At 52.4% G+C, this 21,472-nt stretch overlaps 1 protein-coding gene across 1 annotated transcript in view; it reads left to right on the top strand.

Moving 5' to 3' along the window:
* lactb (lactamase, beta) overlaps nt 1–20,139 on the top strand; it is a 124,503-nt gene extending 104,364 nt beyond the window's left edge. The window contains exon 6 of the mRNA XM_085972059.1: nt 19,006–20,139. Coding sequence (XP_085828185.1) covers nt 19,006–19,588 — 583 coding nt within the window. The 3' untranslated portion in view covers nt 19,589–20,139. The remainder of the gene's footprint in view (nt 1–19,005) is intronic.
* The last annotated feature ends 1,333 nt before the right edge of the window (nt 20,140–21,472 follow it).

The raw sequence follows: 21,472 nt of genomic DNA, 5'->3' as shown, positions 1-21,472 counted from the left end.
TCACCCCCCCAATGTGGCCTGCAACACGGGCACTGTATTTGGAGCATTTAGGTATCGGCTGTGGCTCAGTGGGCAGCACTCTCGCATCTGAGTCAGAAGGCTGTGGGTTCAAGCCCCACTCCAGAGACTTGAGCACATAATCCAGACTGACATTTTAATGCAGTGCTGAGGGAGTGCTGCACTGTCGGAGGTGCCGTCTTTCGGATGAGACGTTAACCCGAGGCCCCGTCTGCTCTCTCAAGTGGGCGTAAAAGATCCCGCGGCACTATTTCGAAGAAGAGCAGGGGCGTTCTCCCCGGTGTCCTGGTCAATGTTTATCCCTCAATCAACATCACTAAAAACAGATTATCTGGTCATTATCACAGTGCTGTTTGTGGGAGCTTGCTGTGCGCAAATTGGCTCCCACGTTTCCTACATTACAACACTGACTACACTTCAAAAAGTACTTCATTGGCTGTAAAGCGCTTTGGGACATCCTGAGGGTGTGAAAGGCGCTATAGAAATGCAAGTTGATAGAATCATACAGCAGGGTAGGAGGCCATTTGGCCCATCGTGCCTGTGCCAGCTCTCTGAAAGAGCTATCCAATTAGTTCTTTCAAGTTTGTCCTTTCTTTGCGCTCATGCACGCTGCCGATTTGAAATTATAGCACAGGTGTAACTAATGTTAACCCGAGAGTAATTTGCGGGATTTCAATGACTTTAATGTACCCTTTAGTAATGAAACCCAATTGCCTGTACATTGCTTGTATTGCGAATGGAGATCAGCGTCTCCCACCATGCTGTCACACAGCATCCCCTGCTGGTGGGACCTAATCATTGCAGCATCTCCTCCTTCAAGACGCTCCTTAAAACCTGCCTCTTTCACCAAGCCTGTCCTAATATCTCCTTACATGGCTCGGTGTCAAATTTTGTTTGATAACGCTCCTGTGAAGCACCTTGGGATGTATTTACTATGTCAAAGGCACTATGTAAATGCAAGTTGTTGTTGTGTCCGTGCGCGTGTGCCTGTCTTGGTATATTTATATTTACATTTAGTTACATATGCTGCATGTTATTACTAGTTAGGGTTAAAAATGTCCCTGTGTGGGGACAGTGTACTCCAGTGCCCCGTGTCACAGAGGGATGGGTGTAGGTTTGTTTCTACATCACCCCATGTGGTGACTCCGATCAGAGCTGAGCAGACACTCGGACACGTCCAACATGAGGGACGGGAGGAAAATCAGGCAGTATTCCACCTGGACACCACCTCCCAGGTAGTTACAGGGCCGCACCGGCAGGAAGCCTTTGAAGTGGGGAGACTGAAAAAGGCAATGGGAAGAACATCCAAAGTAACGTGGGAACTGGAGGTGATGTAACAGAGAGCACGCTGTTCGGTGTCACAACAGTGACTACACTTCAAAAAGTACTTCATTGGCTGTAAAGCATCTTGGGACATCCTGGGCGCGTGAAAGGTCTTTCCTTCTTGACCTCTTTCTTTCTTTCCCTCTTCTTTCTCTCTCTCTTTCTTTTTCTTCCTTTCTTGTCACATGACTTACAAACTCCACCGCCTCTGCAGATTGAACACGACTTCGGGGGGGGCATTTTGCAGGCTCTATAAACCGATGATGTAAAGTTATTTCAGGAGAGTTATGGGGTGCGTCACCATTTTTGGGGGGACTCTGCCGGCTGTTGAAGTTTCTCTCGCATGGTTTATATAAATCTCAGCGGCCCCCCGATGGAGTGACATCTTCCAGCCCCGCCACTATTGTAGATATTTTGGAGCAATTTTATGATCAGACCTGCTGGCAGAATGCCGGGATGAGCACAAAGGGGGCCAGGATCACACAGACTGCATTTTATTAGTGTCCAGATGGTGCTGAGGTTTGTTGGAGCCTCATGCTGTGTGATTAATTATTACTAACTCATCAAGCCCTCAAAAAATTATTCAGACCTGAAACTTTCCACAGTTTGCCCAGAAAATACACGGGCAGCGGCCGAGGCCTGAAAAGCTAGGCCCCAAAATAAAAGGTCCCGCTGGGAGGTCCTTCCTGGCCTTTGGCCTTTGGCCTTCTCTGCTTGACCTTTTCCACCTCGCAGCTGTGCTCTGCTGGTTCGAGATTGGTCCTCACGTCGTTACAGCTTTTACAGGTTCACCAGGAATGGGAGCTATAGTTCATGGGAGCTTTAGAATACTGCAAATATTTCCACCGGCGCAGAGAAAGCTAAAGGAGATTTAGTCGGGGTTTTGAAACTTACGAAGAATTTTGATGAATAGGGAAAGACTGTTTCCTCTGTTTGGGGAGTCAGTGATGAGTTGGGGGTTGGGGGGTGATCAATTTGAAATGATTACTAAGAGAGTGAAGAGAGAGGTTAGGAGCAATTTCTTCAATGCAGTGGGTTGTTGAAGCCTGGAATGGTTTGCCACAGGGAGTGGTTGAGGTAGACATTGGGCCGGATTTTCCGATCAGAGGCTTCCTGCAGGCAGATGCCTCCGATCGGAAATAATCTACGCACTTACCTGCCGGCTCCATAGGTCCCGAGACTTGCGATCCTGGGCCTCTGCTCTACGAAATGTGCAGAGGCCCAGGTATCCCCAGGGGCGCAGGCGGTTCGCAAAATACATTTTTAAAAAACATCACATATTTAAAATTAGTTAGAATTACATTAAATTAAATATTTTAAACAAATTTAATTTTTTGGAAAAAATAATTCAAGTTTTTTTACGGGGCTAAAAAGAAACTTACCTTTTTTAAAAGTATTTTTTAATTATAAATGAGTGAAAAAAATGTTTTTTTTTTTTTAACTCTTGTGCTGGTAATAGCAGGCCTTACGCTTTTACCGGGTGTAAGATTTCGAAAGGTTTTCAGCGGGCGGAGGTTGTGCAGAAAGCGGAACTCTCCCCCCGCGGAGGCCCTTCTCCCAGGCAGGCGATGATCTGTCGAGAGGATTCTCCACAGATCACAAGAGCCGGGTTTCAGCGCCTGCACTTCGCAGGCCTAAACCCGGCACTCGCGCGGCCCCTACGGGTGCGTACACGCCCCGCACACACCTCGCACACACCCGTGGGGGTCGGAATATCCGGCCCATTGAATCTGTAAAGGGAAAATTGGATAAATATTTGAAGCTGAGAAAAATGCATTGAAAGGGAAGCTAGATAAGTACATGAGGGAGAAAGGAATAGGAGGATATGCTGATGGGGAGAGATGAAGAGGGGTGGGAGGAGGCTCATATGAAGCATCAACACCGGGATAGACCAGTTGGGCCATTGGCCGCATTTTTGCCATTCATACGAACATACGAATTAGGAGCAGGAGTCGGCCACTCGGCCCCTCGAGCCTGCTCCGCCATTCAATAAGATCATGGCTGATCCGATTACTCCACATTCCCGCCTACCCCCGATAACCTTTCACCCCCTTGGTTACCAAGAATCTATCGACCTCTGCCTTAAAAATATTCAAAGACTCTGCTTCCACCGCCCTCTGAGGAAGAGAGTTCCAAAGACTCACCACCCTCTGAGAAAATATTTCTCCTCATCTCTGTCTTAAATGGGCGACCCCTTATTTTTAAACAGTGACCCCTAGTTCTAGATTCTCCCACAAGAGGAAACATCCTCTCCACATCCACCCTGTCCAGACCCCTCAGGATCTTATATGTTTCAATCAAGTCACCTCTTACTCTTCTAAACTCCAGCGGATACAAGCCTAGCCTGTCCAACCTTTCCTCGTAAGACAACCCGTCCATTCCAGGTATTAGTCTAGTAAACCTTCTCTGAACTGCTTCCAACGCATTTACATCCTTCCTTAAATAAGGAGACCAATACTGTACACAGTACTCCAGATGTGGTCTCACCAATGCCCTGTATAACTGAAGCATAACCTCCCTACTTTTGTATTCAATTCCCCTCGTAATAAACGATAACATTCTATTAGCTTTCCTAATTACTTGCTGTACCTGTACAGTAACCTTTGGCGATTCATGCACTAGGACACCCAGATCCCTCTGCATCTCAGAGTTCTGCAATCTCTCACCATTTAGATAATATGCTTCTTTTTTATTCTTCCTGCCAAAATGGACAACTTCACATTTTCCCACATTATACTTCATTTGCCAGATCTTTGCCCACTCACTTGACCTATCTATATCTCTTTGTAGCCTCCTTATGTCCTCTTCACAATTTACTTTCCTACCTATCTTTGTGTCATCAGCAAATTTAGCAACCATACCTTCGGTCCCTTCATCCAAGTCATTTATATAAATTGTAAAAAGTTGAGGCCCCAGCACTGATCCCTGTGGCACACCACTCGTTACATCTTGCCAATCAGAAAATGACCCATTTATGCCTACTCTCTGTTTCCTGTTAGCTAGCCAATCTTCTATCCATGCCAATATGTTACCCCCTACACCATGAGCTTTTATTTTCCGCATTAACCTTTGATTTGGACATGAGTCTAGGTTCGGATCGGTCATGGCCCTGTGGGTAGCGGAGCGGGCCCAGGGGCCGTGTAGCCTGATCCTGCTCCTATTTCGTGTGTCTAATTCTGTTAGATTCAGGAGATGGTTCTGTGATAGTAGATTGGCGGTTAGGATCAGATCAGCCATGATCTTATTGAATGGCGGAGCAAGCTCGAGGGGCCGATTGGCCTACTCCTGCTCCTATTTCTTATGTTCTTATGTGGCACCTTATCAAATGCCTTCTGGAAATCTAAGTACTGTACTTCCACCGGTTCCCCTTTATCCACAGCACATGTTACTTCCTCAAAGAACTCCAATAAATTGGTTAAACATGATTTCCCTTTCACAAAACCATGTTGACTCTGCCTGATTACTTTGAACTTTTCTAAGTGCCCTGCTATAACGTCTTTAATAATAGCTTCTAACATCTTCCCTATGACAGATGTTAAGCTAACTGGCCTGTAGTTTCCTGCTTTCTGTCTCCCTCCCTTTTTAAATAAAGGAGTTACATTCGCTATTTTCCAATCTAATGGAACCTTCCCCGAATCTAGGGAATTTTGGAAAATTAAAACGAATGCATCAACTACCTCACTAGTCACTTCTTTTAAGACCCTAGGATGAAGTCCATCAGGACCCGGGGACTTGTCAGCCCACAGCTCCAACAATTTGCTCAGTACCACTTCCCTGGTGATTATAATTTTCTTGAGTTCCTCTCTCCCTTCCATTTCCTGATTTACAGCTATTTCTGGGATGTTACTTGTATCCTCTATAGAGAAGACCGATGCAAAATACCTGTTCAATTCAACTGCCATCTCCTTATTTTCCATTATTAATTCTCCAGACTCACTTTTTATAGGACCAACGCTCACTTTGTTAACTCTTTTCTTTTTTAAATACCTACAGAAACTCTTACCATCTGTTTTTATATTTCTAGCCAGCTTTCTCTCGTACTCTAATTTTTCTCTCCTTATTAATCTTTTAGTCATTCTTTGCTGTTTTTTATATTCTGTCCAATCTTCTGACCTGCCACCCATCTTTGTGCAATTATATGCTTTTTCTTTAAGTTTAATACTATCTTTAACTTTTTTAGTTAACCACGGATGGTGGGTCCTCCCCTTGGAATTTTTCTTTCTTGTTGGAATGTATATATTCTGTGTATTTTGAAATACTGTATCCCCTTAAATGTCTGCCACTGCAACTCTATTGACCTATCCCTTAACCTAATTTGCCAGTTCACTTTAGCTAGCTCTGCTTTCATGCCCTCATAATTGCCCTTATTTAAGTTTAAAATACTAGTCTTGGACCCACACTTCTCTCTCTCAAACTGAATGTAAAATCCAATCATATTATGATCGCTGCTACCTAGGGGCGCCTTCACTATGAGGTCATTAATTAATCCTATCTCATTGCACAATACCAGGTCTAGTATAGCCTGCTCTCTGGTTGGCTCCAGAACGTGCTGTTGTAAGAAACTCCCGAAAACATTCCATGAACTCCTCATCTATGCTACCTTTGCCCATCTGATTTTTCCAGTCGATATGCAGGTTAAAATCCCCCATGATTATTGCCGTACCCTTCTGACAAGCTCCCATTATTTCTTCCTTTATACTCCATCCTACCATGTGGTTACTGTTAGGGGGCCTGTACACCACCCTCACAAGTGACTTCTTGGGGAGTGGCGACTGTATCTATCCCCCTGACTATGCTGTCCCCAATTACCACTACATTCCTATTAACTCCCCCCGCTTGAATGGCTTCCTGTACCTCAGTGCCATGGTCAGTTTGCTCATCCATCCTGCAGCCACCGCTTTCATCCATACAGGCCGCAAGAACCTCAAACCTGTTGGACAATTGCAAAGGCTGAGGCTCCTCCACCTCCTGGGTCCCCATACCTGCCTCACTCGCAGTCACATCCTCCTGTCCCTGACCACTGACCAAATCAGAAGACCCTATCCTAAGGGGCGTGACTGCCTCCTGGAATAAAGTGTCCAGGTAACTCTCCCCCCTCCCTGATGCATCGCAGAGTCCGCAGCTCGGCCTCCAGCTCATCAACTCTGAGCTGAAGCTCCTCAAGCCACAGACACTTATCACAGACGTGTTCGTCTGGATCACACTGGCGTCCAGGAACTCTCACATACTGCAGTCGCAACACATCACCTGTTCTGCCATTTTTATTGAGTCTCAATTCATTAATTTTTAATTAATAAACCCTACTACACCTAATAAGATTTATTACTGCTAGTAAACTAGTACTAATGAAACCTTACAATTACTAATACATTTCCTGGGCCTCGACTACTCCTTGTGGTAGCAATCGTAAATTTTCAAAAAGGAATTGGATAAATGCTTGAAAAGGAAAAATTTGCAGGGCTGTGGGGAAAGAGCAGGGGGGAGTGGGGCTAAATTGGAGAGCTCGTTCAAAGAGCCGGCACAGGCACGATGGGCCGAATGGCCTCCTCCTGTGCCGAATTGGCCCTAGCCGTCACTCTGATAATCGGGTCTGAGCTGTACGCTCACCAAGTAAGTGACAGCATCATGGGTGACATCCTGTTACTCGGAACCTAATCTTCAGCATCAAATTCTTTCAAGAGGGTTGAGACCTGAGGCTGGTTCAACGGTTACAACAGATTTAAGATCACGCTGGGATTAATCAACACCTAGTCCGCCAGTCCTGGGATTTATTTGGAGTTGATGGGAAATGCTGGTGGATCCAATATGTTTAAACTCACTGTTTACTGTGAGTACAGGCTGGGCAATAATAGAACGTTAAAAAAGATCTTTTTAACAGCAGTTTAACTGAGGATTTTTAAACCTTGCAGTAAACACACTGCAGGTAAATGGACTCGAATCGATGGGAGTAGACAACCAGTGGAGCCACCAATGGTTTGCCAAGGTTAATGCTCGCTGGCTTGTATCTCCGAGCTGTCTACGTCGATCGCACGGGGAGATCCTCACAGTGAAGCTTTGCTCGCTTTGGGGCAAAATATCTGTGGTCAATCTCCTGGCGTAACTGCTGCTTCGCCGGGGTTTCCAACAAAATTATGGCAGTCGATCGGGAGAATCCCCGTGGGAATGCCCTTATATTTTCCCCCTGCGGGCAGCACTGTAATGGGCATTTACAATGATAACCTGTTGTAACACTAACGTTAGCTCCAAGCCTAACGAGGGTTCAGCATTGGTATCAATAGTGGCTCAGTTTCTCTATGAAGCCACTAGGGGACAGCAAAGGAATCAGTTTGGGCTAAAGACATACAGTAACTATGGGAAATAACAACAGAAAATGCTGGAAATACTCAGCAGGCCAGGCAGCATCCGTGGAGAGAGAAACAGAGTTAACGTTTCAGGTCCGGGACCCTTCATCAGAACTGGAAAAAGCTGGAGATGTAACAGATATTAAGCAGGTGCAGAGACAGGTGGGGGGGGGGTTTAGGAGGGGAGGAAGGAATTGAAAGAACATCCTGTACTTTTGTAAGAGATAGGAAAGATAAAATGTTGCAAATGGGAATGGCAAAAATCATACTGCATGAAAAATGGGGGCAGGGATAATTATCTGAAATTGTTGAACTCAATGTTGAGTCCGGCAGGCTGCAAAGTGCCCAATCGAAAGATGAGGTGCTGTTCCTCGAGCTTACGTTGAGCTTCATTGGAACAATGTAATAGCCCGAGGACAGAGAGATCAGAGTGGGAGTGAAGCGGAGAATTAAAGTGACAGGCGACCGGAAGCTCAGGGTCACCCGTACGGACTGAACGGAGGTGTTCCGCAAAGCGGTCGCCCAATCTGCGTTTGGTTTCCCCAATGTAGAGGAGACCACATCGTGAGCAGCGAATACAGTATATTAAATTGCAAGAAGTACAAGTAAATCGCTGTTTCACCTGGAAGGGGTGTTTGGGGCCCTGGACAGTGGGAAGGGAGGAGGTAAAAGGGCATGTGTTGCATCTCCTGCGCTTACACGGGAAGGTGCCGTGGGGAGGGGAAGGGGTGTTAGAGGTGATTGAGGAGTGGACCAGGGTGTCGCGGAGGGAGCGGTCCCTTCGGAATGCTGAAAGGGGAGGTGAGGGGAAGATGTGTTTGGTGGTGGGATCACGTTGGAGGTGGCGGAAATGGCAGAGGATGATCTGTTGAATGTGGAGGCTGGTGGGGTGAAAGGTGAGGACAAGGGGAACCCTATCGTGGTTCTGGGAGGGAGGGAGGGGTGAGAGCAGAAGTGCGGGAAATAGAACGGACACGGTTGAGGGCCGTGTCAACCACGGTAGAGGGGAATCCTCGGTTGAGGAAAAAGGAAGACATGTCGGAAGCACTGGAATGGAAGGTGGCATCGTCAGAACAGACGCGGCGGAGACGGAGAAACTGGGAGAATGGAAGAGAGTGTTTTCAGGAAGCGGGGTGGGAGGAAGTGTAGTCCAGGTAGCTGTGGGAGTTGGTGGGCTTGTAGTGGATGTTTGTCGAAAGCCAATCGCCAGAAATGGAGACGGAGAAGTCAAGGAAGGAAGGGAAGAGTCGGAGATGGACCATGTGAAGGTGAGGGAAGGGTGGAAATTGGAAGTAAAGTGAATGAATTTATCTAGTTCAGGGCGAGAGCAGGAAACGGCACCAATACAGTCATCGATGTACCGAAAAAAGAGGTGAGGGAGGGGACCTGAGTAGGACTGGAACAAAGAATGTTCCACATGTCCCATGAACAGGCAGGCATAGCTAGGACCCATGCGGGTACCCATAGCAACACCTTTGATTTGGAGGAAATGAGTGGAGTCAGAGGAGAAGTTGTTCAATGTGAGAACAAGTTCAGCCAGGCGGAGGAGGGTGGTGGTGGATGGGGACTGGTCGGGCCTCTGTTCAAGGAAGAAGCGGAGCGCCCTCAGGCCATCCTGGTGGGGGATGGAGGTGTGGAGGGATTGTACGTCCATAGTGAAAAGGAGACGGTTGGGGCCAGGAAGCTGGAAACTATTAAAGTGGCGGAGGGCGTCAGAAGAGTCGCGAATGTAGGTGGGAAGAGCCTGGACAAGGGGAGAAAAAATAGAGTCGAGATAGGAAGAGATAAGTTCCGTGGGGCAAGAACAGGCCGAAACGATGGGTCTACCAGGGCAGTCCTGTTTGTGGATCTTGGGAAGGAGGTAGAAGCGGGCTGTGCGGGGTTGGGGGACTCTGAGGTTGGCGGCCATGGAGGGAAGATCTCCAGAGGAGATGAGGTCAGTGACAGTCTTGGAAACAATGGCTTGATGTTTGCTACTGGGGTCATGGTCCAGGCGGAGGTAGGAGGAGGTGTCGGAGAGTTGGCATTCAGCTTCCGCATGGTAGAGGTCGGTTCGCCAAACAACAACAGCACCACCCTTATCAGCAGGTTTAATGATAATGTTAGGGTTGGATCAGAGAGAATGGAGTGCTGCAAGTTCAGAGGGAGTTAGGTTGGAGTGAGAGAGGGGAGCAGAGAAATGGAGACGGCCGATGTCGCGGCGGCAGTTAGCAATGAAAAGATCTAGAGAGTGTAAGAGGCCAGGGGGAGGGGTCCAGGTAGAACGGGAATTCTGAAAGCGGGAGAAAGGGTCAGCCATGCCAGGGGGGAAGACTCCTGGCCAAAGAAGTGGGCACGGCGATGGAAAAAGAACTCAGCATCGTGCCGAGCTCGAAATTCATTGAGATGGGGGCGTAAGGGGATGAAGTTCAGGCCTTTGCTGAGAACTGATCGTTTGGGGTCAGAGAGGGGAAGGTCAGAGGGGATAGTGAAAACACGGCAGGGGGTGAGATTGGAAGAAGGGATGGGATCAGAGGAAAGTGACAGGGAAGAAGGTTCCGGAGGGGCGTTGGTGTCCACGAGTTGATGAAGCTTGCGATCCTTGACATCAGAAAGGAAGAAAAAAAGTTTTTTGTTGAAGCGTCGGATGAATCGACAGATGAAATGGAACTGTGGAGCCAGACAGCTTTGAGATAGAGTGTGTCAGTGCTGCTGAAGAGAGAGGTCGAGGTTGTTCATGTGGCGGCGCATGGCGTTGAGCGTGGATCTCAAGATGCGGCGAGAGCAGTAGTTCGAGGAACGATGAATATCGAGGAGATATTTGTAAACCTGGGTGGATCCGAAACACGAAGGGTGGAAGTTTAGTTGGAATCCACGTGGAATAACTCGGAACCGGAGACTGTTACTGAGGAAAGAGATGTGGCTGTGAAACCGAGTCTTGGCAGATACCTGATCAAAACCGAGAAGGGAAACTGAAAACAATGAAGATGAACAAGTTTGAACAAGTTTGAAGAGACAAACGGAAATCACGTCGGAGAGAAGAGCAGAACTTCTTCAAGGTGGGCATTCCTAGAAGAGGGATGGCAGTGAACCAAACACTAATACAATAGCAAAATACTGCGGATGCTGGAAATCTGAAATAACAACAGAAGATTCTGGAAAAACTCAGCAGGCCAGGCAGCATCCGTGGAGAGAAAAACAGAGTTAACGTTTCAGGTCTGGGACCCTTCATCAGAACTGGAAAAAGCTGGAGATGTAACAGATACTGAGCAGGTGCAGAGACGGGGGGAACTATGTAACTGTGGGAACTTGACTGAGTAAATAAATTAACAATAAAGAGAAAGAAAGAAATTGTATTTTCTATAGCGCCTCCTCCCGCTTCTCTGTGGAGCTGGGGTGAATGATTGGGGAAGGGGCTGGGACGGCATTGGCTGGTCCATCCCTCACCTCGCCATACCATCCCGGGAGGGAGAGGGGAGGGGTAACCAGGCCTGGGCGGGGAGGGGGAGGGGAGGGGTAACCAGGCCTGGGAGGGGAGGGGTAACCAGGCCTGGGCGGGGGAGGGGGGGGGTAACCAGGCCTGGGCGGGGGAGGGGGGGTAACCAGGCCTGGGAGGGGGGGGGGAGGGGAGGGGTAACCAGGCCGGGAGGGGGGGGGAGGGGTAACCAGGCCTGGGAGGGGGGGGGAGCGGTAACCAGGCCTGGGCAGGGAGGGGGAGGGGAGGGGTAACCAGGCCTGGGCGGGGAGGGGGAGGGGTAACCAGGCCTGGGCAGGGAGGGGAGGGGTAACCAGGCCTGGCAGGGAGGGGAGGGGTAACCAGGCCTGGGCGGGGAGGGGGAGGGGTAACCAGGCCTGGGCGGGGAGGGGAGGGGTAACCAGGCCTGGGCGGGGAGGGGGAGGGGTAACCAGGCCTGGGCAGGGAGGGGGAGGGGAGAGGTAACCAGGCCTGGCAGGGAGGGGAGGGGTAACCAGGCCTGGGAGGGGGAGGGGTAACCAGGCCTGGGGGGGAGAGGTAACCAGGCCTGGGTGGGGGAGTGGTAACCAGGCCTGGGAGGGGGAGAGGAGGGGTAACCAGGCCTGGGAGGGGGAGGGGAGGGGGTGGTAACCAGGCCTGGGCGGGGGAGGGGGTAACCAGGCCTGGGCGGGAAGGGGAAGGGTAACCAGGCCTGGGCGGGGGGAGGGGGGTAACCAGGCCTGGGCGGGGAGGGGGAGGGGAGGGGTAACCAGGCCTGGGAGGGGAGGGGTAACCAGGCCTGGGCGGGGGAGGGGGGGGGTAACCAGGCCTGGGCGGGGGAGGGGGGGTAACCAGGCCTGGGAGGGGGGGGGGAGGGGAGGGGGTAACCAGGCCTGGAGGGGGGGGGAGGGGTAAACCAGGCCTGGGAGGGGGGGGGAGCGGTAACCAGGCCTGGGCAGGGAGGGGGAGGGGAGGGGTAACCAGGCCTGGGCGGGGAGGGGGAGGGGTAACCAGGCCTGGGCAGGGAGGGGAGGGGTAACCAGGCCTGGGCAGGGAGGGGAGGGGTAACCAGGCCTGGGCGGGGAGGGGGAGGGGTAACCAGGCCTGGGCGGGGAGGGAGGGGTAACCAGGCCTGGGCGGGGAGGGGGAGGGGTAACCAGGCCTGGGCAGGGAGGGGGAGGGGAGAGGTAACCAGGCCTGGGCAGGGAGGGGAGGGGTAACCAGGCCTGGGAGGGGGAGGGGTAACCAGGCCTGGGGGGGAGAGGTAACCAGGCCTGGGTGGGGGAGTGGTAACCAGGCCTGGGAGGGGGAGAGGAGGGGTAACCAGGCCTGGGAGGGGGAGGGGAGGGGGTGGTAACCAGGCCTGGGCGGGGGAGGGGGTAACCAGGCCTGGGCGGGAAGGGGAAGGGTAACCAGGCCTGGGCGGGGGAGGGGGGTAACCAGGCCTGGGCGGGAAGGGGAAGGGTAACCAGGCCTGGGCGGGGGAGGGGGAGGGAAGGGGTAACCAGGCCTGGGTGGGGGAGGGGTAACCAGGCCTGCGCAGGGGAGGGGTAACCAGGCCTGGGCGGGGGAGAGGGAGGGGTAACCAGGCCTGGGCAGGGGGGGGGGGGGGAGGGGAGGGGAGGGGTAACCAGGCCTGGAGGGGGAGGGGAGGGGTAACCAGGCCTGGGAGGGGGAGGGGAGGGGTAACCAGGCCTGGGAGGGGGAGGGAGGGGTAACCAGGCCTGGGAGGGGGAGGGGTAACCAGGCCTGGGAGGGAGGGGTAACCAGGCCTGGGCAGGGGAGGGGGAGGGGTAACCAGGCCTGGGTGGGGCAGGGGGGTAACCAGGCCTGGGCAGGGGAGGGGAGGGGTAACCAGGTCGGGGGGGCAGTTTTTGGTGTTGCTGGGTGAAAGCTGTAATGTGATATATTCTCAGTGCCCTGGAGGTGGTGAGTGAGTGGGTTTCACACGAGCACCAGGCATTCCCACTCCCGACACAGGAGCACCAGGCATTCCCACTCCTGACACATGAGCACCAGGCATTCCCACTCCTGATACAGGAGCACCAGGCATTCCCCCTCCTGACACACGAGCACCAGGCATTCCCACTCCTGATACAGGAGCACCAGGCATTCCCACTCCTGACACACGAGCACCAGGCATTCCCACTCCTGACACACGAGCACCAGGCATTCCCACTCCTGATACAGGAGCACCAGGCATTCCCACTCCCGACACAGGAGCACCAGGCATTCCCACTCCTGATACAGGAGCACCAGGCATTCCCACTCCTCACACACGAGCACCAGGCATTCCCACTCCTGACACACGAGCACCAGGCATTCCCACTCCTCACACACGAGCACCAGGCATTCCCACTCCTGATACAGGAGCACCAGGCATTCCCACTCCCGACACAGGAGCACCAGGCATTCCCACTCCCGACACAGGAGCACCAGGCATTCCCACTCCTGATACAGGAGCACCAGGCATTCCCACTCCTGACACAGGAGCACCAGGCATTCCCACTCCTGACACAGGAGCACCAGGCATTCCCACTCCTCACACACGAGCACCAGGCATTCCCACTCCTCACACACGAGCACCAGGCATTCCCACTCCTGATACAGGAGCACCAGGCATTCCCACTCCCGACACAGGAGCACCAGGCATTCCCACTCCCGACACAGGAGCACCAGAGATTCCCCCTCCTGACACACGAGCACCAGGCATTCCCACTCCTGATACAGGGGCACCAGTCATTCCCACTCCTCACACACGAGCACCAGGCATTCCCACTCCTGATACAGGAGCACCAGGCATTCCCACTCCTCACATACGAGCACCAGGCATTCCCACTCCTCACACACGAGCACCAGGCATTCCCACTCCTCACACATGAGCACCAGGCATTCCCACTCCTGATACAGGAGCACCAGGCATTCCCACTCCCCTCACACGAGCACCAGGCATTCCCACTCCTGATACAGGGGCACCAGGCATTCCCACTCCTGATACAGGAGCACCAGGCATTCCCACTCCTGATACAGGAGCACCAGGCATTCCCACTCCTGATACAGGAGCACCAGGCATTCCCACTCCTCACACACGAGCACCAGGCATTCCCACTCCTGATACAGGGGCACCAGGCATTCCCACTCCTCACACACGAGCACCAGCATTCCCACTCCTGATACAGGAGCACCAGGCATTCCCACTCCTGATACAGGAGCACCAGGCATTCCCACTCCCCTCACACGAGCACCAGGCATTCCCACTGCTGACACAGGAGCACCAGGCATTCCCACTCCTGACACATGAGCACCAGGCATTCCCACTCCTGATACAGGAGCACCAGGCATTCCCACTGCTGACACAGGAGCACCAGGCATTCCCACTCCTGACACAGGAGCACCAGGCATTCCCACTGCTGACACAGGAGCACCAGGCATTCCCACTCCTCACACAGGAGCACCAGGCATTCCCACTCCTGATACAGGAGCACCAGGCATTCCCACTCCTGATACAGGAGCACCAGGCATTCCCACTGCTGACACACGAGCACCAGGCATTCCCACTCCTGATACAGGAGTACCAGGCATTCCCACTCCTCACACACGAGCACCAGGCATTCCCACTCCTGATACAGGAGCACCAGGCATTCCCACTCCTGATACAGGAGCACCAGGCATTCCCACTCCTGATACAGGAGCACCAGGCATTCCCACTCCTGATACAGGAGCACCAGGCATTCCACTCCTGATACAGGAGCACCAGGCATTCCCACTCCTGATACAGGAGCACCAGGCATTCCCACTCCTGATACAGGTAGCACCAGGCATTCCCACTCCTCACACACGAGCACCAGGCATTCCCACTCCTGATACAGGGGCACCAGGCATTCCCACTCCTGATACAGGGGCACCAGGCATTCCCACTCTGATACAGGAGCACCAGGCATTCCCACTCCTGATACAGGGGCACCAGGCATTCCCGCTCCTGATACAGGGGCACCAGGCATTCCCACTCCTGATACAGGAGCACCAGGCATTCCCACTCCTGACACAGGAGCACCAGGCATTCCCCCTCCTGATACAGGAGCACCAGGCATTCCACTGCTGACACACGAGCACCAGGCATTCCCACTCCCGACACACGAGCACCAGGCATTCCCACTCCTCACACACGAGCACCAGGCATTCCCACTCCTGACACAGGAGCACCAGGCATTCCCACTCCTGACACAGGAGCACCAGGCATTCCCACTCCTGATACAGGAGCACCAGGCATTCCCACTCCTGATACAGGAGCACCAGGCATTCCCACTCCTGATACAGGAGCACCAGGCATTCGCACTCCTGACACACGAGCACCAGGCATTCCCACTGCTGACACACGAGCACCAGGCATTCCCACTCCTGATACACGAGCACCAGGCATTCCCACTCCTGATACAGGAGCACCAGGCATTCCCACTCTCACACACGAGCACCAGGCATTCCCACTCCTGACACAGGAGCACCAGGCATTCCCACGCCTGACACAGGAGCACCAGGCATTCCCACTCCTGATACAGGAGCACCAGGCATTCCCACTCCTGACACAGGAGCACCAGGCATTCCCACTCCTGACACAGGAGCACCAGGCATTCCCACTCCTGATACAGGAGCACCAGGCATTCCCCCTCCTGATACAGGAGCACCAGGCATTCCCCTCCTGACACAGGAGCACCAGGCATTCCCACTCCTGATACAGGAGCACCAGGCATTCCCACTCCTGATACAGAAGCACCAGGCATTCCCACTCCTCACACAGGAGCACCAGGCATTCCCACTCCTGATACACGAGCACCAGGCATTCCCACTCCTGACACACGAGCACCAGGCATTCCCACTCCTGATACACGAGCACCAGGCATTCCCACTCCTCACACACGAGCACCAGGCATTCCCACTCCTGATACAGGAGCACCAGGCATTCCCACTCCTGATACAGGAGCACCAGGCATTCCCACTCCTCACACACGAGCACCAGGCATTCCCCCTCCTGATACAGGAGCACCAGGCATTCCATTCCCACTCCTGATACAGGAGCACCAGGCATTCCCACTCCTGATACACGAGCACCAGGCATTCCCACTCCTGATACAGGAGCACCAGGCATTCCCACTCCTGATACAGGAGCACCAGGCATTCCCACTCCTGACACAGGAGCACCAGGCATTCCCACTCCTCACACAGGAGCACCAGGCATTCCCACTGCTGACACAGGAGCACCAGGCATTCCCACTCCCGATACAGGAGCACCAGGCATTCCCACTCCTCACACAGGAGCACCAGGCATTCCCACTGCTGACACAGGAGCACCAGGCATTCCCACTCCTGATACAGGAGCACCAGGCATTCCCACTCCTGATACACGAGCACCAGGCATTCCCACTCCTGATACAGGAGCACCAGGCATTCCCACTGCTGACACAGGAGCACCAGGCATTCCCACTCCTGATACAGGAGCACCAGGCATTCCCACTGCTGACACAGGAGCACCAGGCATTCCCACTCCTGATACAGGAGCACCAGGCATTCCCACTCCTGATACAGGAGCACCAGGCATTCCCACTCCTGATACAGGAGCACCAGGCATTCCCACTCCTGATACAGGAGCACCAGGCATTCCCACTCCTCACACACGAGCACCAGGCATTCCCACTCCTCACACACGAGCACCAGGCATTCCCACTGCTGACACACGAGCACCAGGCATTCCCACTCCTCACACACGAGCACCAGGCATTCCCACTCCTGATACAGGAGCACCAGGCATTCCCACCCCTGATACAGGAGCACCAGGCATTCCCACTGCTGACACAGGAGCACCAGGCATTCCCACTCCTGATACAGGAGCACCAGGCATTCCCCCTCCTGATACAGGAGCACCAGGCATTCCCACTCCTCACACAGGAGCACCAGGCATTCCCACTCCCGACACACGAGCACCAGGCATTCCCACTCCTCACACAGGAGCACCAGGCATTCCCACTCCTGATACAGGAGCACCAGGCATTCCCACTCCTGATACACGAGCACCAGGCATTCCCACTCCTGACACAGGAGCACCAGGCATTCCCACTCCTGACACACACCCAGCCTTTGACCAAAGGAAGTCATGGAGAGATAAGCCGGGCTGTAGACACCCAGTGTGCCTGTGCTGTATCTCCAGCCCTCGCACTGTGCACACGCTGGGTGCGAGGGCCTCGGTTTAACCTTGGTCTCCAGTGTTTAATGGTGGGTGGAAGGCGAGGGCCAGAAATGTTTCAGCAGCTGGTACCTGTGCAGGGACTCAGTGAACAAAGGCCCAGGAAGGGAGGAGGAGGATACAGGGGCTGCCTGTATCCCCACGGAGAATCACATGGGGCCTCGTAACCTTCTCCAAATCCTGATATGTAAAAAGGAAATACTTGCATTTATATAGCGCCTTTGGCAACCTCAGGATGCCCCAAAGTGCTTTACAGCCAATTAAGTACTTTTTGGAGTGTAATCACTGTTGTAGGAAACACAGCAGGCAATTTGTACACAGCAAGATTCCACAAACAGCAATGTGATAATGACCAGATAATCTGATTCAGTGATGTTGGTTGAGGGATAAATATTGGCCAGGACACCGGGGAGAACTCCCCTGCTCTTCTTCGAATAGTGCCGTGGGATCTTTTACGTCCACCTGAGAGAGCAGACGGGGCCTCAGTTTAACGTCTTATCCGAAAGATGGCACCTCCGACAGTGCAGCACCAGAGTGTCAGCCTGGATTATGTGCTGAAGTGGGCTTTGAACCTACAACCTTCTGACACAGAGACAAGAGTCACGGCTGACGCCATCTTAATGGGTCTGACAAAAATGTCTCATCACTGTAACAAGCAGCAATGAAGCTTCTGGAACTCTCTGTGCTTCCTCATCAAACTTAAAACCTACCACCTGGCAAGTATTGTATATCAGCCTTGGTCAGTGGTTGGGACTGCCGGAGGTGCCAAGGCTCCCACCCAGGCCTTGTTACCCCTCCCCCTACCAGGGGAGTTCTCCCCGGTGTCCTGGGGCCAATATTTATCCCTCAACCAACATCACTAAAACAGATTATCTGGTCATTATCAGATTGCTGTTTGTGGGAGCTTGCTGTGCGCAAATTGGCTGCCGTGTTTCCTACATTGCAACAGTGACCACACTTCAAATATACTTGTCCGTAAGGGTGACCCCGAGCTTCCGGTCGCCTGTCATTTTAATTCACCGCCCCATTCCCACTCAGACCTCACTGTACTCGGCCTCTTGCATTGTTCCACGGAAGCTCAGCGTAAGCTCGAGGAACAGCACCTCATCTTCTGATTAGGCACTTTACAGCCTTCCGGACTCAATATCGAGTTCAACAATTTCAGATCATAACCTCGGCCCCTATTACATTTTTACTTATATTTTATCCACCCCTTTGTTTTGGTTTTTCCCTCCCCCCCCCCCCCCCTTTCCTTTTTTTTCTCTCTCCCACATGGCAGCTGTCTCCCATTCTGCCAGCGCATTTCACACCTAATCTAGAGCCGTCTTTTGTCTCCACTAGTCCTATCACCATCTCGTCTCGTTTTGAATACCTCTTAATGTCTCTTCACTTCTCTTTTGTTCTCTCCCAGCCTGGCCTTTCAATCTATTTCATTCCCTGTGCTTTTTCAGTCTTGACAAAGGGTTTTGACCCGAAACGTTGACTCTATTTTCTCTCCACGGATGTTGCCTGGCCTGCTGAGTTTTTCCAGCATTTTCTGTTGTTATTTCAAATATACTTCATTGGCTGTAAAGCGCTCTGGGAAAGGGGCTGTAGAAATGGTAGTTCTTTTTATCCAGGTGATTGAACCTTCTCCATTTTTTGCCCTACGACAGGTACTACGTTTACAATAAGAAGGGGCGTCTGGTGAACTGCCCGTATGTGGACAGCTCGTACAAGTGGGCCGGCGGGGGATTCCTCTCCACGGTGCGCGACCTCCTGAGATTTGGCAGCGCCATGTTGTACAGCTACCAGGCCGAGCGGCTGCCGGATGACCATCACACGCTGCTCCCAGGCTACCTCAGGCCGGCCACCATCAGGATGATCTGGAGCCCGGTGGAAAACACCGAGCTGAGCTGGGACAGGGACGGCGGGTACGCCATGGGCTGGGGCGTGGTGGAGCAGGGGCAGGAGTGCGGGCAGTGCCGGCGCCGGAGGCACTACCTCACCCACACGGGCGGGTCGGTGGGCGCCAGCAGCGTCCTGCTGGTCCTCCCCGAGGACCCCCCGGGCGTCGGCGCTGGGCCCGCGGAGGCGGGGCTCCCTCCGCGGGGAGTAGTGGTCGCCATTCTCTGCAACCTGCAGTCCGTCGGCCTCAACGCCACCGCTCTGAAAATCGCGTTGGAGTTCGACAAGGTCAGGCGAGCCGAACCCTCCACTCCGACCTCTGACCCCGACGGCCCGACCCCGGCCGGCTGACCGAGCGAAGGGCTCGGGAAACACTTCAGACAGCAAGAGCTTCCGCCTGCAACCAAATACCTCCGGGGCAGGGGTGCGGCCTGCACTGACTTGTAGGGTTGCCAACTCTTGGTGGACCTATTCCTGGAGGCTTCATCATACGATCTCTCGCCTCCAAACCACCTTTTTTCCATCACCAAAATTTTTATAACTAATAAAGTAAAATGTTCAAAGAAAATTAAACGAACGTTATTTTCTCCCGGGTGTTGCTCACAGCAGTGTCCAGGGGATTAACCTTTAATTCCTGGAGACTCCAGGGCAATCCTGGAGAGTTGGCAACCCCCCACTGACTTGGAACAGTTCCTGCGAGCGGCCAACAGGTGATGAGACTTTTCTACGCCCAGTTCAGCCCGATCGGGTTGACTGATTTTACAAAGCAACTTTTTTAAACTTTCCCAGATAATCTGCAAAAAATGATTTTCAGCACTTTGCAGCAGTGTTGTAAAACAAGTGTGAACTGTATTTTAAATAAATGAAGGAACCGAACAATAAATGCAGCTACTGAAACACCACTGCCAGAACCGCTGGTTAACGCCAGCTTCTGTTTTTATAGAAAACATAGAATAGGGGCAGGAGTCGGCCCTTCGAGCCTGCTCCGCCATTCAATATGATCGTGGCTGATCCTCTATCTCCATACCATATTCCTGCTCTCCCCATACTCGGTTATTGCCTGGGATTCCCGGCGTTTGGGAATGCCACTCTAAGATCATTTTTTCTGTCTAAACCACAAAACATTTACCTTCACCAATCATTAAAGCCTTCAACTATCTGACACTCTTAAATGGGAAGTGTGTTGTACAATATTGTCACAATGTTAGAAAAACAGATGCTTGTAAACCTCCTGGTGTCTAAGTCTAACCCGGTTACCGTGCTATCCCCTCGGTAACAGTGCTGTTCACCCGGTTACCGTGCTATCCCCTCGGTAACAGTGCTGTTCACCCGGTTACCGTGCTATCCCCTCAGTTACCATGCTGTCCCCCCCGGTTACCGTGCTGTCCCCCCGGTTACCGTGCTGTTCCCCCGGTTCCCATGCTGTCCCCTCGGTTACCGTGCTGTCCCCCTGGTTACCGTGTATTCCCCTTGGATACAGTTTGAAGTTATCCAGAGAAAGCATTTCATGGTGAATTCATATCTCCATTTCTGACATAGGATTTGATGATTACTTTTTAGAATGTCCTTCCTCTTCAAATAGTGACATTTTATATAAATATTTAGTATAAATAAATACACGATGAAGTCAGGGTTGGATTCTTGCCTTGGTTATTGGCAGGTTCTTTCGACAGGTGTCACTCTCGGAATTTCCCAATTCTGTTGAGAATTTTAAGCTAATGCCTGGGCTGGTGGTGTTCCCGCTGCCAACAGCAAGTCCGAGCAGGACAGAACTGATGGAATCAGTGGGAGCCCAATTAAAAGAAACATAGAAGATAGGAGTAGGAGTAGGCCATTCAGCCCTTCGAGCCTGCTCCGCCATTTAATGAGATCATGGCTGATCATCCAAATTCAGTACCCTGTCCCTGCTTTCTCCCCATACCCCTTGATCCCCTTAGCCTTAAGAAATATATCTAACTCCTTCTTGAATATATTTAATGAATTGGCCTCAACTGCCTTCTGTGGTAGAGAATTCCACAGGTTCACCACTCTCTGGGTGAAGAAATTCCTCATCTCTGTCCTAAATGGCTTACCCCTTATCCTTAGACTGTGACCCCTGGTTCTGGACTCCCCCACCATTGGGAACATCCTTCCTGCATCTAGTCTGTCCAGTCCGGTTAGAATTTTATACGTTTCAATGAGATCCCCTCATTCTTCTAAACTCCAGTGGGTATAAACCTAGTCGACCCAATCTCT

This window comes from Somniosus microcephalus, chromosome 32 (genome assembly GCF_052327205.1).
Source record: "Somniosus microcephalus isolate GS21.2 chromosome 32, FLI_Smic_1.0, whole genome shotgun sequence".
NCBI lineage: Eukaryota > Metazoa > Chordata > Chondrichthyes > Squaliformes > Somniosidae > Somniosus > Somniosus microcephalus.
The sequence above is the reverse complement of the archived record's forward strand: the minus strand, read 5'-3'. Positions and strand labels throughout refer to the sequence as shown.